The sequence below is a fragment of the Euprymna scolopes genome, chromosome 43 (assembly GCF_053919585.1).
Source record: "Euprymna scolopes isolate OS-2025 chromosome 43, ASM5391958v1, whole genome shotgun sequence".
Classification (NCBI taxonomy): Eukaryota; Metazoa; Mollusca; class Cephalopoda; order Sepiida; family Sepiolidae; genus Euprymna; species Euprymna scolopes.
The window spans coordinates 46,035,341-46,057,893 of NC_136524.1; the positions used below are offsets into that span (position 1 = coordinate 46,035,341).

Below are 22,553 nucleotides of genomic sequence, written 5' to 3' on the forward strand. Positions count from 1 at the left end.
ATAGATAGACACTCCAGCTTTTATTGAGTAGTTTGCTTAGCGGATCTATTGCCAGGTAAAAGAGTAAACAAGATAGGCTATCCCCTTGGAAGATTCCTTGTCAGATGTTAATGTCAGAAATTATCATTCCACTAGTGTGGCTGAATGCCATAGTTGTTTGTCGCACAATAATGGTCTCTTTGATTACTGGATGGATTTTTTATAAATCAAGGCAATGCACTAGCCACATGTGGGGTACACTGTAGTACAATTACTCCATGACACTGATTTGGCCAATGGTCTCATGATTACCACATTTCGATTGGTCATTTTTTGGTTTCCTCCCATGCCCATGTTGCTTTAAGATCTATAGAAAGGAGAGATGGGTGAAGTTCAGTTGACAAAGGTTAGATTTGCTGTTGGAAGGAAGAAAAGTTGCTAAGCAACCGAAAGAAAATGTCAGAATGCGCTTGTTATAAACAATAACGTTTATTTACACAATTTTCAACAAACACTGCAAAGTGGGGGTGATTGTGGTTGCCTGGCGAAACAAAGTTTTCTTAGGAAATCTTAATTGCAATTTGGCAGCATCAGTAATAGAGAATGCAGTGCCAACAGATTTGGTTCTTTCAACAGTGAAAGAAAATGAACGAACAGTGTTACAACACTATCATATGTTTTTTGATAATCAATCCATGCCATATTTAGGTTTCTTTTTTTCTACTTAAAAGTGTTCAATGATGGTCTTATTAATCAACAACTGGTCCTGGTGCCTAGGCACTTCCTCCTGTAGCCCGCTTGGACTTTTTTCAGGTAGGCTCCAGAGAAGTCTAGATAGATGTTGTCTGAAACCAGGTCAGTGAAGAGCTTATGTATCACTCATATTTGGGTATGAGGCTTGTATCGATTTTTTAACAGCCAGGTTAAGCCTCTTCCTTGACAAAAATGTTTTATTTAATTTTTAAATATTCTCCAGAACCCTGTAAATCAAGTGCAGTCTTAAAAGGATTACATAGCAAATTTATGCAAAGTTTCATTTTTTTTTTTTTTTTGTTGCTGTTTTTGCTTTTTATGCAAGTAAACTAAACTTACATCGTAATTTGATGTCATGATGGATAGATTTTAATTTTACTGGTAGTTTAAAAACAATGAATATCATTAGCAACAGCAACGGTGAATTAAGTTTTTTAAAAAAAAATTTAAAGAATCCTTTTTGGTATCAGAAATAAGGTTAAAAATTTTTCTGATTCCGATACCCTAAAAGTAATGATTTTTTTAGATTTTCAATTCAGATTAATTATCCCAACACTAATAAACTGTACTGTGCAATCGATAATGGATTATATATTGTGTCGCATGGATTGTTTTATATGCTTACCTTGGATTTTTAAAAACTCTTCAATTGATTCTGGATTATTTATTTCTTCATTGCATTGGATTTTATGATTATGCCTATATTTTCTCTGCATGTACACCATGAAATATCCTTTTTTTCTTTAATCTTGGTTTCTTTTAGGCTTTTATCCAAGCTTTTTAGTTTTTCAATACATGTGCTAAATTACAAAATTTATGACACCCTATAAACTTTATTTAGCTAAAACCATTTCCTCTGATGAGATGAGCCATTTGTTGAAAATCCATGGATTAAGGGAAAAAAAACCCAAAAACTTTTAAATTTTTGTATTCCATGTTGCAAAATAAATTTCTTGTAAATTTTTTTTAAAAAAATATGTTTTATCTCCATAAGGGACTCATCAGCATAAAACATCTATAATATAATTTTCACTTGCCTGTTTAAATGTATGTATGTATGTTTGTATGTCTCACAAAAACTTTGGACAGAGGCGATGGATTTCAAAAGATCGGTATCATTTTGAAGCTCGACCCTTTGGATACAAATATTGAAAATTTGGCCAAAAACATTAATTCCTTCACCCTCAACTTGGCACTTTTCTACCAGGAGGGAGGGGTCGCTTTTTTTTTCACCGATATTTTCAAAAGTTATTGCCTCTTTTCGATTATCTAACCTTAATTTAAACCTACGTGACTTCCGGTTTGGCAATAAACCCAACAGCTAACACATAACATGCTTTCTCACCTTCTTTTCCTCCTTTGCGGTACGGGTTCAAGCCTGCTTGCCTACTACCACTGTTTTTTTTTTTTTTTGCGCTAAACACACACCTACAAACACCCGGGCACCCAGGTTAGTTATATACATATATTTATGTTTTAGCCTGACGAGTCCCTTATGAAGATGAAACTTTTTTTTAACTCTACCTATCGATTGGTCTAGATCATCAACCTTGAGCTTTGTAATCCAACAAAGCCCCTTTGGTTAGTAAGTTAGCTACTATATAAGCCCCCTTCTCGGAATAAGCAGTCGTTAAGTGATGCAGAATGTTAATGTAAATAAACAAATTGAGTATTGTAAAACAGCAGTCAATGTGATACCACGTGTGCACTCCCTCTCACCGACCCCAATGCTATTTCCATGGTCTTTTTCTCTTTGGTCTTCTCTTCTGGACATATTATCTCTCACATTATCAGCTACTGAAGGGTGAGTGGGGACACACACAGGTTCACAAGTATAAAAAAAAATAAAAACATTCTGAAAATATCAGGTGTACTCTAGGTGCGTGTGTGACACCATCAACACTCTGAACATTAACGTTTGCCGAGGCTGTGTTCGTTAGTTGATATTAGATCATTTCGATCTGCTCCAAGTTAGGACAGATAAGTAGTCTGTTTTGCAACAGCTGCCAATTAAATACTCCTGTTGCAAAACTTATTGCCACTCCTAAATCTGACCGTAAACTATAAACATATTGACCTCCTTTGTGCCCATTACTGCCACACCTTGATTAACAATCATATTTTAGCTTTCTTTTGTGTCCCTTGGTGAACAACTTTCTATACCTTTGTTCTGCTGATAAACTTGTTTCCTTTTTTTCTCTCTATTCCCCCCCCCCTTTTTTTTTACTTTCTAATTAATTTAATGTCAATCTTGTCTGTCACACCTTGATTAACAATCCTATTTTAGCTATCTTTTACATACTTTGGTGAACAACTTCCTATACCTTTCTTATAAAGATAAACTTATTCCCTCGGTTTTTTTTTTTGTTATTTTTATACTTCCTAAAATGAGTGGGGAGCGTCCATAGTAAATTTATACAGACATGTAGATATCATTTATGAATGCTCTCCCATAACCCAGTAGTAAGAGTTTATTTCAATCTACTCCAAGCCGACTATCAATTTGATGGTTGAAGGTGCGGCTTGGCTTGAGAGTGGTGGTAGTCTAACCGCACTGAAGAACTGTGATACAGTAAAGCCGTCTATCTGTGGATGAGTGCATATAAGTAAACGTTACTCTTTATTATAGAGGAATAAAGATTTTGAAAGCTTGTATAAGCATACTCTCTAGACCATTTGTTTTTCTATACGTGATACTATCGACATTGCCCTCACCACCAAATACTTTATACACTAACTGTAGTAGTAGTAGTGGGTAAAGTACTTGATAGAATTCAGTTGTAAAGTTATACTCTTCAAAAGGTTATAGGTTCAATTCTTAGTGTAGGTGATTCAAAATAGAATTATACAATTGCGAATTACTAGGGACTTCTACCCAGTTATGGCTAATGGAACAAGAAAATACTCCCTCTGTGAACTAAATAAATGGTTCTGTTTGAAATTCCTGAGTTCAACAGGAACATTCCCAAGTTCAACAAGAGGTTACATTGACCGAAATGCTGTAAAAATAACACAGAACAGCAGTCTAAAGAATCCAAATAATACGAATTATCAATCATTATCTAAAAAGATACACCTGAAGAAGGTTGGAGGTTACACCGACCAAAACGTTGTGAAAATAACACTCAAGATGAGAACAGTAGTCTGAAGAATCCAAATAATACAAATTATCAATCATTATCTCAAAAGATAGACCTGAAGAAGGTCGGAAGTTACATCGACCGAAACGTTGTGAAAATAACACTCACGATGAGAATCCAAATAATATGAATTATCAATCATTATCTCAAAAGATAGACCTGAAGAAGGTCGGAAGTTACATCGACTGAAACGTTGTGAAAATAACACTCACGATGAGAATCCAAATAATACGAATTATCAATCATTATCTCAAAAGATACACCTGAAGAAGGTTGGAGGTTACATCGACCAAAACGTTGTGAAAATAACACTCAAGATGAGAACAGTAGTCTGAAGAATCCAAATAATACAAATTATCAATCATTATCTCAAAAGATACACCTGAAGAAGGTCGGAAGTTACATCGACCGAAACGTTGTGAAAATAACACTCAAGATGAGAACAGTAGTCTGAAGAATCCAAATAATACGAATTATCAATCATTATCTCAAAAGATACACCTGAAGAAGGTCGGAGGTTACATCGACCAAAACGTTGTGAAAATAACACTCAAGATGAGAACAGTAGTCTGAAGAATCTAAGTAATAAGAAACATTTAGTATGCTAATAAAAAGAAAAAAAATGTTTTAAATAAATAAAATCCTTCCACAAGTGAAAAGTTTAAAAATAAATAAAATTTTTAAATAAATAAAACAAACAAGCCGAAAATGTCGGGTCTCCCTCTACGAGTGAAAAATTTACTTTCACCATGTGCAAAATTTTGTAAAAATTCAATGCGTAGTTATTGAGGAAATTGCAAACAAACAAATGGACAAAGTTATCCTGGAAAATTTATTCTGGGAAAAATTTACTTTTACCATGACTAATGTTTGTGTAAAATTTTTTTTAAAATCCAAGAAGGTTGAGAAAAGTATGAGCAGAGGAATAGGAGTGAGCTACTTGACCCCCCAAAAAAAACTAAAAAATTCATAAGTTTACAAAAAATATTTTATTACAAAATATAAAAAAATAACTTATTTGTTTTTCTTGCGTCGATTCTTCTCTAATCTTCCACTTGTTTCTTGGCTTAATTTCACCAAATGAAATTTCTTTGGTTCAAACGAAATTGCCTTTGAAGAAATTTCTGATTCAATATTCGTTTTTATAGCCTTTTCCAAACTCTGAAATGAAAAAAATAAAATTTAAAAAGTCATACATTTTCCAATTAATAAAATTTTTTAGGCAATGTCATTGCAATTCTATGTTCACCAATCATCAGCACATTTGTTGGTCTGTCACACTAAAGTTTGAAATAACACTTTCGCTGAAAAATAGGGCTGAGAGGAGAAGATAATGAAATACCAAGGCCTTATGTAGGACATGAAAAGAAACTGGAATCTTAGGAAGATTTCCATCATTCCAGTTATCATAGGAGCAACTGGATTCCTGAATAAACAATTTCAAAAACTACCTGACAAATATACTCCGCAAACAAAGTGCAGCAGAAACACAAACAATTGCATTTAAAGGGACAGTTAAAATCTTGGAAAGATTTCTCAGTTGGAGCATCTGAAATTGCTAGTGAATATCTGGTATATGGTAGGATTGTATTTTAATTCTTACTAGCAGCAGTTTTTAAAAAAACATAACTTTTCCTTCTTACTCTCCTTCCTTTCTATTATATTGAACAAGTTGCAAAAAAAAAAAAAAAAGGGGGGGGTAAAAAGACAGATGTTCCACTTTCTTTAATTTATCTTCTATTTTTTTTCATCCATGCTCGAGCAATATCTGGTATCCCTGCTACTGCAGTGATGCATCCCTATACTTCAATGGAATGTGCTCCAGTGACCCGCTTGACATAAATATGCCTAACCAGCCTGACGATCAACAAAATCTCACCCTTACATTAAGTGGCTCTGTACCTTGTCTGGAGTGATTTCCATTAAAAAAAATAAATAAAATAAAAACATGAATGTATGAGATTTGAAGAAAAAAAAAAAAGTACCTTTTTCAATTTTTCAGTTGCAGCAAGTTTACTTTTCTTAGGAGTAATATAGTGGCCTGCAATTAAAAAAAAATAAAGTTGAAAAAATTTTAACGTAAAAAAACAAAAAAAAAGATTTACATCAGACTGTCATAAACAATTCCGATCAATGAAATAACAAAGAAACCTAAAGAGGTTTAAATCGATGAAACATTTTTTTTTTTTAAGAAAATAAACTTGAGGAATGGGGTCTGGGTTTTTGGAGTTGAATGATATGCATTTGATAGAATTCTTGTGAGGATGAAGAGAAAAAGGGGAAGTTTTTCCACGTATCACCAAATGCATCTGTGAACAATATTTTGTTTAAATTTTATAAAGTTATTGTTTCATATTTATTAAATAAAGAAAAAGAAATAAAAATTGTTTAACATGGTTTAGAAAAAATATATTGTTAGTTACTATTAAGTGAAAAAAAGAAAATGAAACTAATTATTTACTTTTATTTACATGGCGTCACAATGGTGTAATTTGAAACCTGTCATTTTTCGTTATGCAAGGGTTAAAGGGTATATTTACAATGTAAACTGGATGCCTGCCAATTACTGTTCTACCTCATAACTGAATAAGCTTTTAATATTTTAAATTTGCACTTTATAGAAAACTGTTCACCCCTCAATAATATTAAGATAAAAAAAAAATGCTATTATCTAGCAACAAAATGGTTAATTGTAAAGAGAAAAAATTGTTTCGTAAAAATAGGTAAAAATAAGTGATGAATAAATGCCAAAGAAACGTCAGTCACCACTTTGTTTGCCCGATTGCATTGGTAATCTAGCCTTAACAAGGGAGACAATCCCTTCTTTGTATCCGTGCATAATCTCCCTTGTTTTTATTATGCGAGTGAAAGCAGAGAGAGAGAGCAAGCAAAAGATACAAATCTTAAGACTATCTGTGGCTAAAACTAAACGAAAATTCCATGAGCAGAGTTTCTTTCCTAGAGCTGTCCATCTGTAAAACGCAATGTCTGCTTATATAACATGGTTATCTTTAAGTCTAATGTGAACAAATTCCTACTGAATCGTCCATTTAGATAATCTAGCCATACCCAAGTTTCACTGCGTCTGATCTTGTCTCACCATTTACCTAACATTTAACCCATATCCTTGAGTGGGATCTGGGCAAGTGATGACAAAAAAAAAAAAAAAAAAAAAAAAAAAAAAAAAAAAAAAAAAAAAAGAAAGCACATACTTAGGCGTCATATTGAAATTAGTATAAATTCCAAAAATTATAAAAAAAAAACAAAAAAAAACAAACGATTTTTAACAAAAAATCAATCACAATTATGTTCTGACATTTTGTTTTTAAATGGTGGACCCTTAATTTAAATCAAGGGAGATAAATCAGTTTGTCATACTGAATTGATCACAACTATTCCACAAAAACTTAGATGCTTACATGGTTCTCATGTAGTAGTTGTCTCCCTGATTACTTTTGCTTTTTCTCGCTCACATGCCCCTATTCTGATTTCATAGCAGTGAGTCAGTATCAGTGAACCGTTTTTTTTGTTTTTTTTTTTTTACCAAAACGGTCAATAACATTTTTTTCTTCTTTTTTTTTAAAGCTTTAACCGATATAAACCGATATAAATTATTGCACAGTAAAAATAATTTAATTTAACCAAAAATTGATTACTAAATTTAAAAAGCTATTTTTTTCATAGTATTTGCAAGTTAAATTCAATTTTTACAATATTTTTTTATTAAATTGTTAAGTAATTTGCTAGAATAATTTTTAAATTTAGTAATCAAGTAAAGAAAATGTAATTTTTACTTGATTAAATAATTTGAAATAGGAAAAATGGGGGTTTGTATTACTACACACGAAGTACGAAAAAGTTGGAAAAAAAAAAAAAAAACACACACACACACACAAATATATAACAAGCTAGCAGGCCGCCTGGCATTGCCCGGTCATAAAATATGCTTAAATAAGATATTTTGATTAATGCAGATTATTTATTATATTATTGTGAACCCAAATATATAGTAATGATTTAAAAAGTTAAAAGAAAAAGACTCGTGCGCCACCATCAAGAATCAAAACGTTTAGCTTACAATGCTTTTTCCTTTGACGTTAATGCCAAGCTATGAAGACATGTTTGCTGCAAGACTAAAAATTAAAACATGAACCAATAGCTATTACGTTATGCATGCATATTTGTAATGCTATCAGACCTTCACCTGGCAAATTTCATTTTTTTCATTTTCACATGTTTGCAAAGATTTTCCCCAGCTAAAACCCAAATACAAAGTTTTGCATGGGTTTGAATACCCTATATATTAAGTTTCATGTCTAGACCAAAAACTGACAGAAGAGTTTGGTAGGCAATTTTTTAAACAAATATATATATATATATATATATATATATATATATATATATATATATATATATATGCATGCATAATATATAGAAAGAGGTTTATGCTTACTATAAACTTTTCACGCAAATATTACACAAGTATAAATCATGTAGAATATCTGCATGAATATAATTACACGTAATAGGGAATTAATTAAAATGAACGTTTAAAAGAATATGCAAATTAGCTAGATCTTTTGCAGATGAATGCAATTCCACAAGTCATATATAACAAAGTTGTATTTTCTTTTTAAATAAATAAAAAAAAAAGGGGTTTAATATGAATATCAATACACAAACAACAACAAAAAAAAACAAATATATAAGAGTATAGATAAATGTTATCAATACATAAGTTACTTTTCTACCTAATTGGATAAGCTTTTAGTGTTTTTATTTAATGTAAAATATTTATTCGGTTTGAAAAACGAGTAATGTTGAACGCTGCCGGAAAACAAGAAAAGATGGCCGCGAGGTCTTTGAAGACTCAATAATCATGTCAAAATGGTTACATTTTCCGGCAGACGTTTACTTTCAGCAAAAGTCAGACAAGGGGCTGTAACTCTTCCATGACTCTAGGGGACATTAAAGGGATCACATCGGTACCATGGTTAAGATGTTAATATGATCAATTAAAGAGTTTCATTTTTTTTTTTTTTTGCACTTAAATGTTAAACAATTACTATTAATTATTAATATTAGTTATTAAGTATTTTATTTTTAAACAATACAGACTTTTATAAAATAGACTTTTTGGTACTCATGCACTTATTGATCCGTGCTGAAATAACATTATTTAAAAAGTCATTCTTAACATGGGGAGGGGAAGGTGTTTTGTACCCATTCTGTACTTTAACCTTACAATTGAATAAAAAAAAAAAAAAACTTTAATTAAACTTGGAAATACATTTAAAAAAATAGCGCGGATTAGTAAGTGCATTAGCATCAACTTTTTAAATAACTGTTTTAGTTATAAAAGGTCAGAAGATACACTGCGTCTCATAAAACTTCTGATTCCATATACCACTTGTGTAGATTTAACAAAATTAAAGAAAGAAAAAAGGTTAAATGGTAGATTCTTCAGAATGGAATCATATTTCTTTTTCCTTTAATTCTATGAAAAAGAATTTTTATTTTTTTTATTTTAAAAATGTGGCATCAAAAATTTGATATAAAAAAAAAAATCAAAATTCATTTATTCATTGCGGACTATCATCCTCATCTTCTAATTGTTGTTTCACAAAATTTCGGCCAACTATTCCTCTGGCCTTCATCGGGTGATTACAGCGATGGGATAGGAACCCCGAACCTCTTAACTGCATTCTCAGCAATTACTGCTTTCCATAGTTGTCGTCCCACTATATTTTTGGCCAACGAAACCTCTGGCCGGCTTTGGGTAGGATTGAAACCACTATCTTCAGACAATGCTCACCTGGAACTGTAGAGATTCAACGTCTATCCACATCGGGGCCCATGGTGCAGTGGATAAGAGACGTTGAATCTCTATGGTTTCAGGTGAGCACTGTCTGAAGATAGTGGTTTCAATTCTACCCAAAGCCGGCCAGAGGCTTACTTGGCCAAAAATATAGTGGGACGACAACAACTATGGAAAGCAGTAATTATTGAAAAATGCAATTAGGAGATTCAGAGTTTCTAACTCGTTGAAGTAACCACATGACGAAGGCCAAAGGAGTAGTTGGCCGAAACGTCATGAAACAACTAAAAAAGAATTAAAAAGATGAGGATAATAGTCTGCAATAAACAAAATGGATAAATAATACTCATCTCAATAAGTATTCCAATTAATTAAATAAAAAATCCTAATTGTAAAATTCGTGAATTTTACAATTAGGAAAAGTATAAATAATACTTGTTTTTAAAAATTTATTTCATTAACATGATTTAAAAATGTTTTTTTTAATAAAGTTCAGTTCTGCTGTGCTCTGCCTGCATTGTTTATAAATAAAACAGTTATTTTAATTTCCATTTTGTTTAAAAATAAAACAGCTATTTAGAACGTTTATTTTATAAAGTTCTGTATTGTTGAAAATTTAATTCCAACCACAGTTGGGCTGGATGGTCAGAGAAGGGGGGGGGGCCGGTATCAAGGTTGCGAAATGATCATTATTTCACGACCACAACTCGTTAACAGCTAAATGAAGAAATATGGCGCATTGACTCTGTCGTGAGTTGTTGGACAAGCTCCGATAGGAACCAATGACCCCCACCACCCTGTAGAGCCCCCCCCCCCCCCCCCGTCCACAGCATACCTCATTATCACACCCAGACTTGGAATGGTGCATTGGTGCATGTATGTCGGCAACTAACTGGTAACAGATAAAGTGCGCAACCTACCGCATCACACAACACTGCAAAACATGGACGACGTCACCACCTCTCAGAACTCTATCAATAAAGTGGCGTGCACCAACCACCTCTGGCCTAAGGCATGTTCAATATATGTCCAAGGGCCAGCGCCTCGCCGCCTCCCAGTAACAATGTAAAATGGCAAAGTCAAAGACACCTTAGGGTAGAACAGACTTTCTCAGATCTCCACCCCGTTCTTGGCATTGATCCTTCCCTTATTTTTTATTTATTTATTTATTTATTTTTTTTTTTACACACTCCCAACAACAAAATTTTTTTTAAAATAAGGGAACCCATAACTTGAATCTTCGTTTGTTCCAAATGGGCAGTGTAGGAATATTCATCAAATAACATAAGCATGTATATAAAGACGTGTAAAGAACATAAACCTTCCTGGTACTTCTACAGAATCTGAACCAAACTATTTTATTTTTAAAACCATAATCCAATATTTAGGTTTACTTCAGCAAGAGTTCGCTTGATATGGTTCAAACTCTGCAGAAGCATTAATGTCATTTAAAAAAAAACAAATAATTAAAGAAACTAGTCCGAACCCCCCATCGTTTGAAAAGTATACTCGACTGGTTTCAGAAAGAAAGAAAAAAAAAAAAAAAAAAAAAACAGCAGCAATACTGAATGTAAATTCAGCAGCAGTGGTATTTGGTACCCATGTGGTCCCGACACTCGTACACACCACAGAAACCCCATCCGCAACGTACTTCACTAATTCGCACAGATTCAGTATGGTGGAGTACGTCGGCAACGAACTGTTAACAGATAAATGCACATCAAGGTACTGCTAGCACCCACTCGATTCACGTAACATGAACTGCCGTAATGTTAATCAGCAACAAAGCAGACACGGAACTCCGCAGTATACTGTTTGTAGGGTAGAAATAATGGTTCACGCAGTCGTGGTGATAGTTCAACCGTTCAAAGTATCGGTGAATAATGTTTCGTCAATCATATGGAAGTTGCAAATAAATTCCAATTATTGATTCGAATAGGATTCCGGTGATAAGTTTCATATTCCCTTAAGACGTTCCCATCTACGTTGCATATTGGTAAAATTACTTGTTTGTGGTCGTCATTTTCTCCTGGTTTGATACTTTAGTAGATTCGCTATGCGTAGGCTCGGTTACTTTGTCCCGTTTGGAGAAATACTTCATCGTTTGGGTTTGTATTACTGTACACAGATTTGAAAAAGTTGTCAAAAAACAAATAAATGTTATCAAAGGCAAGGTAAGTTACTTTTCTACCTAACTGAATAATTTTCTAGTGTTTTTATTTAATGTAACATGTTTATTCAGCTCGAAAAACATACAGTGTTTACCGAAGTGTTGGAAAGTTTAAAATGGCGCCCGACTCTCTTTGACACGGTAAGTTTGAGGCAGTGTTGTACTCTGTCCCAAAAATGTTCGATAACTCTTGGCGGTTCACAATTTACTATGACACCGTCTAAGCAGGTGCGCGTTCATATTAATTTGATTTTACGCAGACGAATTTGAATAAATAATAACTCGACGCTTTTTCATTAAAGTTTCGATAAATTTGCACGTTTTTTTTTAATACGCACGTTAAAGTTATTTCAAGTTATTACAAATACACAATTATTTAATTAATTTATTTTTAATTTTCACGTTTTAATTTTTTTTAAGTTATTTCAAGTTATTACAAATAAATTAATTTCGAACAAACAAAATATTGAATAAAATGATAATTGTATTGTTTAAGTTTTTAAATAAAAATTATTTAACACGAACAAACAAAATATTGAATAACATGAAAATTATTTAACAGGGACATTTTTATTAAGCATCTTGCTCTCGAAACAAAATATTGAATAAAATGGTACTTGTGCGGTTTTGCATAGACATTAAAAAAATAAAAATATTGAATAAAATTTATTTAACACGAACAAACAAAATATTGAATAAAATGATAATTATTTAAGAACATTTGTTTTAGGCATATTGCTCTCGAATGCATTTAATGATGCGAGGAAATGCGTGCTCCTTCTCGTGTCGTCTCCACAACTCTTCCATGAGATGAGAGTGGAACAAATTCTCATTTGTCGCTACTCTCCTAAGTTTTCTTTTTATGTGGGACCAAAATCCCTCCACAGTTTGTGTGTGGACTGATGAGTCTACTGGATTTACGAAATTTTGTTCGTGGATCCTGGTCCCTGGCAGAATCCAAGATCTTATAATTGGAAGTAGTGTGTCTGTCCCGATCCCTTCGTTCTACCACTGCAAGATTGCATCGACTACTTCCTCTTTCTACGGCTCCAAAAAACCACACTCCATTTTCTGCTCTCCCTCTATTATATTCCCTTCTGAAGAATAGAGACTCGTCGATCTCAACTTCTTTTGGTACATTTGTCTCTATTTGTATTCCACCCAGTATCATTGGGTTGTCTATGATATCTTTTTCACAGACTTCTCGGATGAAAGACATCCAGTCAACTATTGTATGTTCCGATACACCGATTTCATCTTTTATTCTGCGCTGGATCATTTCCATGCTCCACCAGAATATTAATGTCAGCAACTTACTTATCGGCAAGCGGCTTCTTTCCTGACAGTGGCTGTGGATTTGCAAGAATCTGAGGGACAATTCCTGGAATTGTCCCTCAGATTCTTGCAAATCCACAGCCACTGTCAGGAAAGAAGTTTGGGTTTGTATTACAAACCAAAGTTGCAACAATCGTAGGGTTCTGCATAAACGGTCAAAAACTTCTGATGGATATGTGTGGAATTGTCAATTCCACACATATCCATCAGAAGTTTTTGACCGTTTATGCAGAACCCTACGATTGTTGCAACTTTGGCATACGCTGGTATTCCGTATCAGGCCTAAAGAAGCTGCAGCGTGTAGCTGATCAGTTCCAATGACTTCGGTAAACTTTGCAAATGTCCAACTCGTTTCATGTATTTCGGCAATTGTTAACACACGGTTAACAATTTCTGTTCTCATATTGAACAGATAAATAAAAATAAATAATATAAAGATAAATAAATTAATTAATTTGTAATAACTAGAAAGAACTTAAAAAAATTAAAACGTGAAAAATAAAAATAAATTAATTAAATAATTGTGTATTTGTAATAACTTGAAATAACTTTAACGTGCGTATTAAAACAAAAACGTGGACATTTATCGAAACTTTAATGAAAAAGTGACCGCGTGCTTTTAGACGGTGTATTTTATTCAATTTCGTTTGCATAAAATCAAATTAATATGAACGCGCACCTGCTTATACGGTGTCATAGTAAATTGTGAACCGCCAAGAGTTATCGAACATTTTCGGGACAGAGTACAACAACAACACTGCCAAGTTTGGGAAAAGGAGTTTAAAAAAAAAAAAAAAAAACTAGACAAAATACTGTTAGAAACTGGCTCAATATATGTTACTGTGACATAGGCTGACATATAATCGGTGGAGTTTTAACAGTATTTTGTATATTTATAATACCTTTTCTCAAACTTACCGTGTTAAAGAGAGAGTCGGGTATCATTTTAAATTTTCCAATACATCGGTAAACACTGTTTTTCGAGTTGAATAAACAGGTTACATTAAATAAAAAACACTAAAAATAATTATCCAGTTAGGTAAAAGTAACTTATCTTGCCTTTGATAACATTTGTTATATATTTGTTTGTTTTTTTGACAACTTTTTCGAATCTATGCGTAAAGTAATACAAACCACATTGTTTTCATGTATTAGGATTTCCGAAATTTCGTCACAATAGTGTAGAAGCGCCCATTGTTTTTTTTTTTTTTTTGTATGAAAATTCAATTTTTCGGCTGTCGGATTTCAGTACAATAATGAAGAAGATCCTTATTGAAGGATAAAAATATATATGAATTTATCAAAAATATGGGCGAATAACGATGGAACTGAATTTAGCTGGCACGTGCGCAAATAATTTCTTTTGGGGTTAAACAATAAAGACAAAACTAATTTTATCTGTCTAAAATTGTATTCTTAAGCAAAATATTCTATAATCTAAAATAAGTTTACCTTTATGTGTTTTCATTGACTGCTTTTTAAGTCCTCGTTGTTGTTTTTTCTTGAGCTGAGGCACGCTCACTTTTTTCTTCATCTTTCCTTGCGCCATGATTGATGATTGAGATTAGCAAATGAACAAATACACCATAATTCAATGCAAGCGGAAGTTTGAAACCGGAAACGGTGTAAGTAATAAAAAATTCCCAATACAATATTTGTCCAGATGGAATTAGGTATGGGCAAAAATAAACGAATAAGGATAGGGGTGGCCTAGTTTTTAAAGCCGATTTATCATATTTATTTTGTAGGTTTCCGACAACTTTTTGATTGTATTTGAAAGATTAACGACTAAACTTTATTTCCCAAAGAAAAAAAAAATATATTTGTACACGTGAAAAAAAAAAAAAAGTTATGAAAAATGTTTTCACAGCGAGCTAACCAATTCATCTAAATTTTGAAGTTAAATAAATTCATTGTAAAAATCCTTTTAGAGATAAATATTAGTTTTCTGTGTCTATTTCAAAGATAATTAGTAAAGTAAAATCCTAAGATGTTGAATTAAATTAAAAAAAAAAAAAAACCGAGTGTTTTGCCGTTCGCATAAGCACAACAAACTGTACTTTTCGAAATACGGAATATTCAGAGGCCTAAAATCTGAGATAGTCGAAAAGCTGTCTGAAAATGACGTCATGTAATTAAAAGGAAGGAGGGAGTGCTGGGGCTTGGGTTGGGTTTCTTTTTTTTTTCCCCGGACGTGCATCCGTACATTTTTATTGTAAATGTTTGTATAAATTTTACTATTTTTTAATTTAATTATTTTTCTATGTTCCTGTTTTTAAATTTTTTTTTTTTTTTTTTGATTATTGGCCAATATTATATAAAAATTATGTTACGCCGAAAGTTTCACATTCTTGCGAGCAAGGAAATTATTAAAATCTTGCATATAAAAATTATACGAAATCTGTAATTTTTTTAAAAAAGTAGAAATATTTTTGCAATTATAATTTTTTTGTGTGTGTGTGAAAATATTAAATAAACAATGCTTAATTCAATGATAATATCGGTAGTTCAAGAAATTCATTTTTCTTCGAGTTATATCGAATTCATTAATACGGACTTCAGGGGCTTTTTTCGTAATGTTCCTATAAAAACATTTTTTTTATTGTTACGAATTACAATGCTTTATTTACATAAAAAAAAAGCAAAAATAAATTTTTGCTTTTTTTTTATTTACTACTAAAAACCATAACTTTAGTAAAGGTATTTTTTGTTTAAACAAAATAATACATTTCCACTAAAATTTAAATAAAAATAATTAGTTCATTATATTCTGCAATCATTATTTGATAAATACTGACATTTTCATTAAAATTGGTTAATTTCGTGATTTTTGGTGAATTTTTAAGTAAAGGGAGGGTCAAAATGTTTATACAGTTTGAGCATAAATATTATATATGATATTCATTTGTTTTTATACGATATTATTAAATAAATATATGATATTCATTTGTTTTTATTTTTATTTTGCCTTTTTACATTATGTTTTATATACATTTTATAAAATAAATAAAATACCTTTAAGAAATTAGCACTCAGATTTCAGTTCTTATGCAGTCAGCTTAGAGTATTGACAGGGAATCCCAAGTCATTCCTGAAAATTGCCACAACAGTGTACGATTTGAAAGCCATTTTTTTTTTTCTTTTATCAAGTATTTTTCAACTTTACTTGTTTTTTAGAGGCTAAAATATTTTTTAACCTTAACCCTTGACATTCTTAGTATAGTTTTTCTTTTTTAGATTTTATTTTTATTTATTTTTTTTTTTTCAGGGTTTTCAAATCTAAACTTCTTTGGCTATTTCAGGGACTTACTTGAGATTCTCTGTCAATACTCGGAACTGACTGCATAATGACTGGAATCTTCTAGATGCCCATTCCTTATAAGTATAGGAAAAGAAAAGTGACTAAGGTATAACTTTGTGCCCATTCCTTTCTAAAGTGTATACTCTGAAATTTCTTTTTCAATATTTCTTCTGATTATCCTTTAATTCAATTTATCTGTCAACGTTTCATGACATTTCTAAATTTTTAAAATGAGAATTCAGTACTTATATTATTTAGATTATACGGACTACTGTTCTCATCTTGAGTGTTATTTTCACAAACATTTCTATCAATGTAACCTCTGATCTTTTTATATTTTGTCAGAAAACTTCAAGAACACGTAGCATAGTGTACTTGGTAAAATTCAGTTACACTTGTCTGGAGGGTGAAGGTTCAATCCTCAACACAGACGACACTCAAAATACAATTGCAAATTACTTAGGACTTCTGCCCAGTCAATGCAGATTACGGAATTCTACAAAAAGATTTTTAGAATAAATAAAAAAACAAAAAAACAAAAAAAAAAACAAGAATTGGAAATCAAAAGTATGTGTGCCTATTTTCCAATGCCAAACCAATTCCTTTATCTTTTTTAATTTGATTTTGTTTTTAAAGAAATCTTCCACTACTGGTAGTAATAATAAAATAATAAATATTTATTGAATTTAAACTTCCAATGAAACTAAAATCTCTAGATCACCCCCTTCACAAGTTTTTTTTTTTTTTTTTTTACATTTGAGAACATACATGTACATTTAAGATGCGTTTTCATGGTAAATGGGGCTACAACAACCATTTTATAATTAAATATTTAGAGATTTATAAAGAATTGAAATCGGTAATTTAATGTGGTATCAGTTATTGTGTCAGAATCAGGAAAAATATTGGAATCGTTCCATCACTACTGGCAAACACCTCAAGTTATGTAATTGAACATTTTTCACCCTTTTTCCTAAGTGTAGAAATAATGATTTCCCAGTGGCCAACCTACCTATGGAATCGTTTTTCTATTGAGACTTTGTTTTTTCGAACCCAAAACATTATTTCCCTTTCATACCGATATTTTGACATCTTGAATTTATTTCATTCCTAAAGGTCTCCGTTATTTTACACCAGAACATTATACCTTTTCCACATCAATATCTTCATTCCCCATTGTTTTTTTCATACTTGTTTTATTAACATTCGTGTTAATAAATTATATATTTTTATACAATCTTCTGCATGTTGTGTTGATTGATATTTTCTTTGAAACACAAAGATTGAGTTGGAAACAGGTAACCACTTTTTTAATGTTATTATTTTCTTTATTTGAATCCAGAAAGTTATTACTTATATGTGGCAGTAATGTATCTCTTAATGTGACACATCAACACCGGTTTATAATGCTGGGAAGCAGTCCGGGGGACAAAATTTAGTGGACTTATGAACTCTGTTACCACATCTCAAAAGCTCAGAGTAGATTACTTAGTAATAAAGCAATTCCCTTTCATAAACCAGGTGACGAGTTATGGATTGGATTTATTTGCTTCCCCACTGAGCAAATTAGGCACAAGGCCATTTTTTAATGTGGAGAGTGAGGGGGGAATGGGGACCAACTTCCCGGGGAGTAGAGAAGCTGGATAGTGACAATTGGTATGAAGGGTTTCCTCTACATTGACCAATAACTGATTGCCACAAGGGCAATGGTCTTTGCTTGAACTTTGGTGCCCAGCCCCGCAAGGGGGAGGGCGAGTTATGGATTGCCACTTTTAATTTCATACCAATGTTCTGCATCCTGAAGAAAACGGACTCATTTTCGTCAGGAATATGGAAAATCACTCTCAGCCCCTCCACTAACAGCTTGCAACTTCCATTTACTACTTCTATTATACTAGCGGGGCTCCCCGCCATTGCCCAGGTGTGTCGAGGTGGTGTAGTGAGGAACCCCGAAACAACAGAGGCGATAAAAATAATAAAGTGGCAGTAGCGAGGGAGTAGTGTCAAAACAGCAGTAGGCAGCCCGGGTGGAGAGAGGTAAAAAAAAAAAAAAAAAAAAAAGTGGTAGTAGGCAGGCAGGCTTGAACCCATAATGCGAAGGAGGAAAAGAAGGTGAAAAAAAAAAGTAATGTCTTAGCTGATGTGTCCATCGCGCAACCAGAAGCTGCGAGCATTGGAATTAAGGGTAGTCAATCGAAAGGAGATGATGACTTGCAAAAATGTTCATGAAGAAAGCAACCCCTCCTTGTAGAAAAAACAAGGAATTAATGATTTGGCCAATTTTTCTGAGGTTTAAAACGATACTGGTTTCGTCACATTCCGACGTGTCTGTCAGAAGTTTTTGCGAGACATACAACATACAAACGCACACTTGGGCAGAGTTAGACACAATGTCGGCTTTTAATGTGGGGAAAATCTAGTTCTGCAAAAGGGGCGCTTTGGATAGGAACAAAAATTTAAATTGCCTCAGTCTAGAAAGATTTCTCCTTCACTGACCGAGGATAGAAAAGGTGAAGTGTAGCATCAGAACAGATACTGCACTGTGATCTTGGCTACAACATAAGTGTGACCCTTTTCTTCTGGAGATTCTCATGGATGGCTCTGCTCTTGAGAAGAAACCAACACTGAAACTTGTTGGTCTTTTTTTTTCTCATCAAATTGCTCTTTCTGCTTCTAATTCTCTGTCACTCTAAACACTTTCTCATACTTGAGGTTATCCACTATCTTTACAAGTCTAATATCAGACCACATGTGGAGTTCTGTTGTCATATTTGAAAGTTTTTGATAAAGGTGCAGAAACATATCTGTAATTTGACTGCCCCACCCCCAACCCTTTTTTCTTCTTTGCAACTTCTCTCTCACAAACAATATGTTGGTAGTCTCAGTATTTCTTTTGTAACTACTGTTATGACACGTGTTCTCCAAAATTGTTTGATTTATTTCCTGCTTCCTTTTTTTTCCAGCTCGTTTACCTCTCGGTCTAGTGGTCTTCATCAATTTGCTGTTTTGATACTTCATCGTAATACAGCTTTCTATTCCAGCAGATTCTTTTCAAGAACTGCAAAATTGTGGAACTTTCTTCCTGCTTATTGTTTTCAAGACTAAGGTCAATAGGTACACAGGTGTGCAGTTCTAAGAAAGAAGTTTTGTTCATGGAATTCACGTTTAGGCTTAGACCCAGATAAAAAGTGATATTGATAGTGGTTTCAATTAGACGAGTGTTTTTTGTGAAGTAGGGGGAGACAATAGATTGGAGCTCACACAAGCACTTGAAAATTGTCATACATGAATAATGAAACCTTTGAATTAGCATTTTTTTTTTTTTTCATTCCTAATGAAAATTAAAAATCTAGCCCTTTTCTGGAGATTTTTTTCTTTGATCTAGCATAATTTTAAACTCTCAGTTGGCAATACTGGTTGTTGCTGTTGCTAGCTGCTGCTAGCTGCTATTTTTTTTTTTTTAGCCTGGAACAGAGTTCTATCAATTAGGCACTATCTATGAGGAGAAAAACTGGTACCTTTGCACTTTGCATACCGAATTTCCACAAAGGTTGGCTCAGGATCAACTGACAGCTGGTGTAAACTACCAGAATAGGCCGAGCACTGAGCAAGTTGATCAGCCAATGAAAAGGCGATAACAAATGCACTTTGGCAATAAAAATTGAAGCAAACGACATTTAATAAATTGAAAGAAAAAAATTTAGTTTTTAATCACACACAAATTTAATCAGTTTAACTCTAACCCTAAACCAGAGGTCGGCAACTCATTCGACCCCATGGGCTGGATCATGTTTATAATGATGGGTCACTTGCTGGATGAAGGCCATTAATGAAAAATTAATGAAAATTATAGATGCAGACCTTTGTCAACCTAAACATTTAAAACCATAATTAAAATTAACATTGAGTAATCAAAAATACAAAAGAAAATTTTAAATTAAACAATCACCTAACAAAAATTAGTATTCCTCAAGAAACATCAAAATACTTCAAAGTGAAAACAAATTCAAATAAAGTGAAATGGATGAAATTATGATGTGTATGTTTGAAACTTATTGAAAATTGTATCACAAACGAACAACACCCAAACAAAAATACATACATATACCTATACATACGAGTACAAAGAGTTGCAACTACACATTCATGCGGCATATATGTATAATGCACGAATGTCTAACGGTCTTAAAATTTCTATCTTGCAGGTCCGTCCCCCCTTAGCCTTTTTCGCTTTATCTTTCCTTTCACTTCTGTCATATTTTAAAGAGTCATAACAAATATGTATCCATTATTTGACATTAAAAATTAATAATGTGACTTGATAAAATAAGTCTCACGAAAGATAACTGGCAGATTTACTGCACTGAGATGTAGCCACTCCATAAAATATGACATAACAAATTTCATTTGAAGGTCGACGATATAGTTAAATTGAGAAGTGTTGACAGATCTGCATATTCACATTTAATCACAAGTGTTGAATATGCATAAAAATAATTCATATTCACAACAGATGAATATAATAGCCAAAAAATAATATTTATTCAATTGAAAATGTTGCTGCATTCATTTATAGAAAAAGTAGTAGTATTCCTCTGCGTGTGTGTGTGTGTGTGTGCGCGCATGTGCACAACTCTCCTACAACCCACACCACTGAACCAATCATGACTAAACCTGGCATAATGATGGTCCCCCACCTAAGGATGGTGCATACTATTTTTCAAGGTTAAGGTCAAAGGTTATAGCCTATGTATATATACTCTCCTACAGTCAACACCACTGGACCAATCATGACCAAATCTGACATGATGGTGGTTTCCAACCTAGGGATGGTGCACACTATTTTTCAAGATCAAAAGTTAAGGTCATATTTGATGCAGCTCTTTATAAACTTCCTAACCTAGAGATGATGCACACAAAGTTGAGGTTTGCCACCATCCCGGGGGCTGCCACAATGGTACCGGCCAACTACTTTTTTTTTTTTTACACAGTGATCACCACTTATCAAGGCCCGGAAGCCACTCAGGGATAAGGATTGACTTTGTGAATTTGAATCAAATCACCCTTCTCCACCCCAATTCCTTCAACCAATTTTCATAGTTCATAGTTGGATTGCAGACACTTCAGGAGGAAGTTAAGACATTTTAAACATCTTTAGCAATAGTTGCTTTTACAGCATTACAATTTACTGCAAGAGTGCCCATGAAGCGGGTACCCGAATGTACAACAAAGTCTCGCGTGAAGTGCGAGTATCTTTACTAGTCTGTTTATATATACATTACAGCTCTGTTTAGCTAAGAATTAGTTGGAAACTTGGCGATTTTTTTTATTAAGAGCGTCCTAATAACTGATTTCAAACTTCTTGATGCTAAGAGCAAGATATCATCAAGCTGGTTCTGAGACTTGTTTTTATTTTTTTATTTATTTTTTTTAATTACATTTTCATCCCAAACAAGGTGCATTGCCACTTTGGTGTAGGGGGCTACTATCAGGGGCAGCAACTACTGGGGCACTATGTTGGGATTTGGGCAACAAGATGTCGGTTCACGTTACACTTGAACTTCTGCATGTCAGTACAGTTAGGGAAGCAGGAACCTGGAATGGAATTCCAGAGTCTAGCGGTTCTGGGGAAGAAACTACTGGAGTAGAAAGATCTTTTACATCTAGAGATCTCTACTGTGTGGAGGTGGGATTTAGCTGCCTGTCGGGTTTGTTGAGGGTGTCTACGTCGTGGGGGCACAAGTGTCTGCAGTTCGTCAGAGCATTCACCGTTAAAATACTTGTAGAACAGGCAGAGGGATGCAACGTTTCGTCGATGGGACAGACATTAAAGCTTAAATGACAGTTCAGGGCCTATCAGATTGGCGACTCTTTTTTTAACCTTGTCTAGAAGCGAGAGACTAGTAGCAGATGCACCAGCCCAAATGTGACAACAATACTCCATACATGGATGAATGGTGGCCTTATAGAGGTACAGGATACTTTCCGGTGTCAGTAGTTTTCTAGCACAGTAGAGAGAGCCTACCTTTTTCGCTTTTTTTTTGCTTCAATTTAAAA

At 33.2% G+C, this 22,553-nt stretch overlaps 1 protein-coding gene across 1 annotated transcript; it reads right to left on the reverse strand.

Moving 5' to 3' along the window:
* Window positions 1-4,842: 4,842 nt before the first annotated feature.
* Window positions 4,843-14,810, reverse strand: LOC145268313 (UPF0390 protein zgc136864-like). Its single transcript, XM_080123775.1, has 3 exons — window positions 14,648-14,810; window positions 5,858-5,913; window positions 4,843-5,033 (listed from the first exon to the last, which is right to left on the reverse strand). Exons 1-3 carry the CDS (start codon window positions 14,742-14,744, stop codon window positions 4,887-4,889), a joined length of 300 nt encoding a protein of 99 aa, XP_079979901.1. The 5' UTR covers window positions 14,745-14,810; the 3' UTR covers window positions 4,843-4,886.
* Window positions 14,811-22,553: the final 7,743 nt, after the last annotated feature.

Excerpts from the sequence above, each read along its gene's own strand:
- LOC145268313 (XM_080123775.1), bottom strand. The coding sequence starts at position 14,744 with ATGGCGCAAGGAAAGATGAAGAAAAAAGTGAGCGTGCCTCAGCTCAAG. Across the intron at positions 5,914-14,647 it reads GTCAATGAAAACACATAAAG|GCCACTATATTACTCCTAAG; the intron begins GTAAACTTATTT and ends TTTTAATTGCAG. Across the intron at positions 5,034-5,857 it reads CAACTGAAAAATTGAAAAAG|AGTTTGGAAAAGGCTATAAA; the intron begins GTACTTTTTTTT and ends TTTTCATTTCAG.